Source organism: Papaver somniferum, chromosome 2, assembly GCF_003573695.1.
Source record: "Papaver somniferum cultivar HN1 chromosome 2, ASM357369v1, whole genome shotgun sequence".
Taxonomy (NCBI): domain Eukaryota; kingdom Viridiplantae; phylum Streptophyta; class Magnoliopsida; order Ranunculales; family Papaveraceae; genus Papaver; species Papaver somniferum.
Genome location: NC_039359.1, coordinates 86,986,233 through 86,994,497, shown reverse-complemented (window position 1 = coordinate 86,994,497; position 8,265 = coordinate 86,986,233). Strand labels below are relative to the sequence as shown.

The 8,265-nt window shown below is 35.5% G+C and overlaps 1 protein-coding gene across 1 annotated transcript; it reads left to right on the top strand.

The window, feature by feature from the left end:
- Positions 1 to 3,642: 3,642 nt before the first annotated feature.
- On the top strand, positions 3,643 to 7,582 carry LOC113348299 (peptidyl-prolyl cis-trans isomerase FKBP65-like). The gene is made up of 12 exons (XM_026592014.1): positions 3,643 to 3,956; positions 4,409 to 4,492; positions 4,851 to 5,111; positions 5,214 to 5,294; positions 5,378 to 5,458; positions 5,555 to 5,749; positions 5,850 to 5,939; positions 6,011 to 6,186; positions 6,352 to 6,474; positions 6,846 to 6,992; positions 7,078 to 7,205; positions 7,297 to 7,582. The coding sequence occupies exons 1-12, from the start codon at positions 3,767 to 3,769 to the stop codon at positions 7,391 to 7,393; spliced, it is 1,653 nt and encodes a 550-aa protein (XP_026447799.1). The 5' UTR covers positions 3,643 to 3,766; the 3' UTR covers positions 7,394 to 7,582.
- The last annotated feature ends 683 nt before the right edge of the window (positions 7,583 to 8,265 follow it).

Here is an 8,265-nt window from a genome sequence, read left to right as displayed (position 1 = left end):
AGCAAACTCTAATGATTTTCACCATTTTAAGCTCAAATCTCAGTCACTAACAAAGTTATAAATCTCACCAGCTAACAAAGGTACAAACATTACAAGTAGTTCGTAAGGTTTCATGTTGGAAGCAAAAGAAATGCCTAATTTCATGTATACATATACTAAACAAGTCTATATAATACATGATGTGGTTCATCGATTATGCGTAGTATTCCAAACAGACCCTAAAATAATAACACAAAAATCAATACTCTCGAAGAGCAGCCTAGAAATATTAGTCACCTAAAAAAACCTAACTGAGTAACAAAAGAAGTTATTTCGGAATCACAAGAGTCTGAGACGAAGAACTGTTGTGGTTACTTTTTATATCTTACATATCAGAGATAAATCTCGAGAAAATATTAGAGAATATTAAACTCAATACGATAGGAAAAGTAAGATCAAAATAAGCACTACATAGAAAATAGTTGGATATGGCTTTACGAATCCCAAATAAAGTCTTCAAGTCGTTGACCTAACAATGGTTTTGGAAAACCCTAGGCTAATGGAGAATCGACTCTAATTTGCAACTAGGACACACGAGAGTGCCAGGATTAAGTATTCCAAATGCTAGAGTTCTCTCTTATATAGTATTTAAAATCAGGGTTGCTTACAATCAAAGCTAAGATAGCTTAATAACAAAGCAATTGATATTCACCGTTAGATGAACTCCTGATTTAGGATTCAAGCTAAGTCTGCTTAAAAAATAAGCAATCAATCTCCACCTTTATATGGTATTAACTTGATACATACAAATGAAATATACCTATGTTAAGATATGGATGAACCGTACCTAAACGTGTATAACGGTTGGCTCAATAACAGTTAACCGAAGTTAGCCATATGAACACTTATACTTTACTCATATTCATCTAGCACTTCTAGATCAAATATGATGGTCAATCAATCATGATAGATAATCAAATGAATCTAAATGTGCTTTAAGAGAGTTCTTCAAATGTTCACTATCTTATAGAAATGTCCATGAACAATTTGAAAATATTCGGTTTGGTTTGTAGTTGTACAAAGTACTTATACAAGAACAAATTCATGAACATAATGCCACGGTTTGCAAAACAAGTTCGCATACCTTATTTCATTAAAGTTCCAGGGACTTTAGTTCGCAAACTGAGTTCGCAAATGAACTTGAATTCATGAGCATGAAAAGTCATGCATAACCTGACCACTGTGTTCGCAAATAGAGTACGAGAACCACAGTTCCGGACTTGGCATTGTCTTGTTGTTTGCAAAGTTCCGGACCTGGCCTAGTCTAGCCGTTCGCAAACACTGTTCGCATACTTTTGACAGTTAAACCCGTTCGCAAACAAGAGTTCCGGACCTGAACTAAAACTTCACGGTTCGGATACAAGTTACGCATACTGTGTTATATCCAGCCATTGGTAGTAGTTCTAAATCTCTCATTTAATCATTAAAACATCCTTGTAAGACAACAATGGTAATCTTACACATACCACTAGCTTCAAGTAATTTTCAAGTGATTGATCAATCAATACGAAATATCCCAAGTTAACATCCAATGATTGTCTCACACAAATCATGTAAGATGTTCAAGGTAATTTTTCACATGATCATCATGACTTAATATTTAGTTTCCAACAAATAAATTATTTACAACTTTACTCGTCAAGTAGATGATGAACTTAGCTAAGCTAAAAACCTTCCAACACGTATTTCGAGAAATATATAAACGAGATAAACTCATCTCGGAATTTCAGTTGTGTATAATATAAAAGTCTATACGGCTGTACGACTTAGTCTCTTTATAAGATAGAATAGAATAGACTTCTGAGTAATAGATAAGTTTTAGTCTCAACATACCTTTTGTTGATGAAGTTCTTCCAAGCTCTTCAGTAGATCTTCTTCTTGAATAATATATAGTTTTGATCAACTAAACTTGACAAACAAGCTTGAGATAACGACGCTTGCGAGTTCGACCAAGCAGTGCCCTAACACTTTCCTCCCTGGATAGACAGCTCCACCAGAAATAACACAAATGCATTTTTCCTGGCTCTTAGGATAGTTTGCAAGAAATCAAACTCAAATATCTATAGATCAAGGTTGTTTAGACAACAAGGAAATTTCAAAACCGAAAATATTCTCAAGATATGCTATAAGTACCTAATTTCGGTTTTCCTATTTCAATTAATGTCAAACAATATTTCTGAAATCTCTCATAGGAAAACTTCCAATATTAGTTTAGCACATTACTAATATTCCTTTTTATATAGCTATGTTTTGATTGTTGGTAAATTGAAATATATAGAATCGAAAATCTTAATTAAAAGATTCTCAATATTTCGGTTTGGGATCACCTTGAGTATCAAGGAATATCTTTGGACAATAAAAGATAAGATTTGTATTGATTCAGCCTTTTGTGATAATATGTCGAGAGAGAGAAATATTCTCTTTAGCCGAGTTGGCCAAGATAGAGAGATATTCTCTGATTTGTGAGAATGATTAGGATAAGTCACGTGAACTGAGACATGAAATGCTTCAGATTTCATGTGTAGAGTGCGAGAGGAGCTGAGGTTGAGCTCTGACTATCAATGGACGGTCACATTATCATATGGCCGGTCAAATATTATTGCTTGAGATGAATTTGAGCTTTGACTATCAATCGCAAGACACAAATCCATGAAATCACGGTAAAACTAGCATTTCCCATCTTAGAAAACAAAAAAACTTAACGAACCGACAAAAAAACCACAAAATTGGTTAAAAAAGACCAAACTCAACAATTTCTGGGTGAAAAAGACATCTAGATTTTGATACTGTTTAAATGGACAAAAATTTAAAAATAGTCAGGATGTAAACAATTTCATCCTACCCATTTTCAAATACTTTTTCTTATTTTTAATTTACATCAAGATGCGTCCAGTTTCATCCTCGCTATTTTTTAAGTTTAAGTCAGGATGAATCTAGTTTCATCCTTGCTATTTTTTGGTGTCCATTTCACCCATACTAATTTTTTGCCCGTCCATTAGAACCATGTTTTAAAAATATTTGGACAAATAACCTATTTCCAAAAAAAAAAAACTAAACAAAAACCGTGTCCCTCACATTCACTCAATGATGACCCCTGTTAATCTCCCTAACACGCGAGACCTACCCCTATGTGAGGGGGCGGCTTTTATCTTGTTTGTTTTTGCGGTTCGTATAGAACTGCTGCTTGGAAAAAAGGTGAAGCTCGAAAAACAATCGCAACTTGATGATAAATCTAATCTATGGACCTAAGTTCAAAAATGAGCATCCAACACCCCACTGACATCCCAACTGTTCACTGTTAATCACGTGCCTCATGTTGGCTCTAGTCCCTTCTGATTGGTTGACTTATCCCCCAACTGCCAATTCCACAATAGCCGCATCTATTTCAGAGGCCATGTAATTATTACTCGCTCACCCAACCAACCGGAATTCAACCATTCCGACACCTGCTAAATCTATTGATATCATCCAACTAGGTCCCACACGATTAGAAAATAAATCGAATCCAACGATCATAAATATGAAGTTGACAAATAACTAACCCCCTAGTGTACAATATCAACCCATCGTGAATCTCGTGGATTTGGTGTCATTTGAACGAAACAATCATGTCTTTGTCTTTTCGCAGTTGGAGTATGTTTTAAGTCCACTTTGCCAGCTGAGATTAACACTCTTCTTCATATTCTAAACTCTCTTTTGAGGTTCCAAGAATACCTGAGAAGAAATAATGGATTTGGAAATGGATGATATTGATGAACAAATAGCACCACCAAAATCAGACAAAGAAGAAGAATTTAGACCTTACTATCCTGAGAAAGTCGATGAAGAAGGTGTTATTACTAAGACTGGTTTGAAGAAGAAACTTGTTAAGATTGGTGATGGCTGGGATGCTCCTGAAGAAGGAGATGAAATCACAGGTGAGTACCCACCCCCTTTTCTCTTATTCTTATGATGATCAGTTTGTTAATTTTCTGATCGATTAAATTAAGATTTTGTTAATCTTTGTATTTGGGTTTTGTCTATTTGATTAGTAGCTTAATTGGTTCTAAGTGATTTTGGTTAATTACTGTATATGGGTTTAATCTGCTTGATTAATATCCTAAGTGATTTTGGTTAATTACTGTATTTGGGTTTAATCTCTTTGATTAATATCCTAATGGGTTTTAAGTGATTTTGGTCGATGACCATTTTTGGGTCTGTACTTAGTTCCTGTTTCTATTCCCTTAATTTACTTGGTTAACGAAATTTTTTAATTCGCTTTATTAAATTTTGGTTAATTTTTTCTTGGTTGGTATTCATTTGATCTCGAAATTTATGTTTTTAGTTTCTTTACTGACTCTTAGGTGGATTGAATGTTGTCAATATGCAGTGAATTTTAAGGCTAAGGTTGTTGGTGGTGAACAATTTGCTGCAAGTGCACAAGGGGAACCCTTGGTTGTCATTGTGGGGAAGGGTAAGTTCAACATCTCTATCTATGTGATTATGTCATTTCTTCATATTCAGTGTGCCCAATGTGTATAATACATTTCGTCTAGTACCCATGTCTAATTCGAGATCAGGAAATCTGAATTTGATAAGAGCTCTTGATGCATCAACTGTGGATAGGATTATGTTGTTTAAGATTTTTCATTGAACATAAGATTAGTCAGAGGAGATGCAGAGTTATTTGCAATTTAATTTACTTACTTAGGCAATGTGCACTGTTTGGGCTACTGCCGGATTGGTTGAGCAAATGTGCTGAAAATTAGATGGGTGTGATGATTCAGTTCTTAGTTCTCCTCTTGATATAGTACATACTTTTTCTTTTGCAGATATCATTTTAAAAGGATGCAAGGAGGGTATAATTACAATGAGGAAGGGAGAACTCTCCATTTTTACGGTACCACCTGAATTGACTGCAGGAATCCAACTTCAATACCCAGACATTCCTCAAAATGCAACTTTACAGTTCGAGGTAGAACTCTTGTCTTGGTACAAAGTTATCGATGTCTGTGAAGATGGAGGAGTCTTTAAGAAAATTTTATCTAGAAGTGAGGTGTTTGAACGAGTGGAGAAGAAAGACGAAGTGACAGGTAAACATTGAATAGAAGCATATACGCCTTAAAATTGATCTCATTTTCCTCAGTTAAATCGTAAGAGAACAAACTCAAACTGCCTCCTTTGCTATGTTGCAGTTAAATACGAAGTGAAACTTGAGGATGGTACTGTTGTGGCAAAATCACCTGAAGAAGGAGTTGAATTTCTTGTGAATGATGGTAGTTATAGTGACTTATATGGCTGTGATTGATTAAGCGAAAGAAGTCAAAACTAACTTATAATCTGTTTGATGCTTTATTAGGCCATCTTTGTCCTGCCATTGCGAAAGTCGTGGTTACTATGCGGAAGGAAGAGAAAGCTATCTTACGAGTGGAGCCTGAATGTGAGTAACTGTCAGTAAAACAGATCTTTTTTCTAACTCAATATGTAAACTTGTATATAGCTCAATGTGGCATTTGTGTTCTGATTTGTTGTGTAGATGCATTTGGTAGTACCGGGAAACCTGCACAGGATGGTCTTTCAGCCATTCCTCCAAATGCAGTGGTAAATATTGCCTTAGAGCTGGTGTCGTTCAAACTACTGGAGTATATAACGGAGGATATGTTAGTTATCAAGAAAATCACAGTTCCTGGAGTAGGATTTGAGAAGCCAAACAGTGGAACCACGGCTCAGAGTAAGTTGCCCAGTCACTATATTATAAGTTTAACATCCCTGAAATCTTCTCTAAACTACAGTTTCACACTTAATACTAAGTTTGATCTTATGAAATCTAGTCAGATATATCGCTAAGCTCGCGGATGGTGTCATTTTTGACAAGAAGGGTCACGACGAGGAGGATTTATTGGAGTTTAAAGTGGATGAAGGTAATAAGAAAGAAAAATACATTGTCAGTTAAAATTTGAGGATTATACTGAAGAGAGTAATGGTTTTGCAGAGGAGATTATTGAAGGCCTTGATAAGGCGGTTGCTACCATGAAACGAGGAGAATTTGCTTTAGTTATCATCAACCCTGAGTATGGATATGGTAGTAGTGAAACTAAAACGAAGTTTGCTGTTGTTCCCCCAAATTCAATTCTACATTATGAAGTTGAGATGGTAGGATTTACAAAGGTGGGTCTCTTTCAATTTCAACTTTCTTTTTTCGATTTTAAGTAATATTTCTTTATAACTAGATCGCAGTGACATCAGGATAATGCTAAATCTTCCGTGGATGTTAAAGTTGGCTGAACTAATATTTAAAACAACATTTTTGTCTTTGATTTTGTATGGATGTAGGTTACAGAATCATGGGATATGGAGGCAGCACAGAAGCTTGAATATGCGGCAAAACGGAAAGAGGAAGGCAATGTTTATTTCAAGGCTGGAAAGTATAAGAGAGCTTCATTAAGATATGATATGGTAATTGTTCTTTCATAATCTGTCACTACCTGACCCGACCCACACCAATGTTGTCCAACTTAAACCACCAGTCACTACTTACTATGGTTTTTTTTTGAACTTTTGTTCTTGGTGAGATTGAAGGCCTAATCGTCCTCCCATATCCTTGGCACCATGTAGGGTGCATGCCAGACTTAAGGACCAAACTCAGCCTTCCCTAGGACAATTTTTGATATTTCATGATCGAACATCTGCTTGCTAGTAATCCATTGTCATACGTGTTTACTAGTTACATAGAATTTTCTTGGACCAAATTTCATCTAGTTATTGTTCGACAGATAGTTGAATTATAAAGTAAGTAATAGGCTAATAGCTATTTTAAAATCTACCAGGCAGCTAAGTATGTGGAGTTTGAGAGTACTTTTGACGAGGAGCAAAAGAAGGCAGGTCATTTCTTCAAAGTTACCTGTCAACTAAACAATGCTTCGTGCAAAATTAAGCTGAAGGAATTCAGAGAAGCTGCAGCGTTATGCACAAAGGTAAATTGGGCTACCAAGGTGGAAACTGTCTTTTAGTCTTATGCGGCAGAATCAGTATCCTAAGCTAGTTATAAATTGAATACAGGTACTGAAGCTAGAACCTAGTAATATTAAAGCACTTTTTCGGAGAGCTCAAGCTTACATGGAAACAATAGATTTGGATCTGGCTGAGTTGGACTTGAAAAAAGCTCTTGAAATCGATCCCGACAACAGGTCCTATATTATTTATTCTTATGTTATTCTTATGACATGATGCTTGGTTCACTGTATTTTTACTGATGAGGCTTCTGTTTTCCAATTTCAGAGAGGTAACTACCCAACTGCTAAGACTTAAGAATTTGAGGACATTTCATGACAAGAAAGATGCAGCACTTTATGCCAACATGATGAAAAAACTTTGAGAAAACTACCAGCTGTCCCGTCCACTTAGTTTCTTGTTCAGTCACAAATGGAGTCTCTAGCTAAAATTCATACTTCATGTCTGTATGGCATTTTCTTCCTGCAATCTTTGATGTGATGATATGTCTATAAGGAACTATATGAGTTCTAATAATAAAAATAAATAAATCTGGTGTCATTCTTCTGGAATATGTTGTCCTGTGATTTTATTTTGTCTAAATGCAGATTTTTTATGAAAGCCAAAACGGCAGTTGCGAGAAAACATCTAATGTCACTCCCGTTACAGTACCCGATGAAGAAGATGCGTTGTTTTTTTTTTTTTTTTTTTTTTTTTTTTTTTTTGCATGATAATAATAATAATTGATAATATGAAAAAAACTATTTCAAGAGCTAAAAATTGAGAATAAAATTTTAATATCAAGAACAGTATGGTGTAATCTCCAATCAATTGCGCTATTGTCATTGATTACAGCATCCGCAACAACCTTGGCATCCATCTCGAAGTGAACTCTTTCAAGCTTTAATTCCTTAGCCCATTGCACAAATTTCCACAACCCCATACACTCAGACTGTTCCGCACTTCTGATTTCACTCGGGTGGATGCACCTTGCTGCTTGTTGTGTACCTGCAAAATTCCTAATGATTAGACCAATGCCTCCTGTAAGATTAGTTGAATCAAAAGAACCATCACAATTTATAGTCATACAATTTAAAGGGGGAGGAATCCAGTGAACATTACGACGGTTCACTCTATGAGAGGTATGGGGTATATTAATACTCCTGCTTGAATGTTCTTCAATCAACAACTTGCATTTCTGGATGATTGTTTCAGGTCTTGAGTTACTTTGTTGAAACACCTTATTGCATCTTTCAG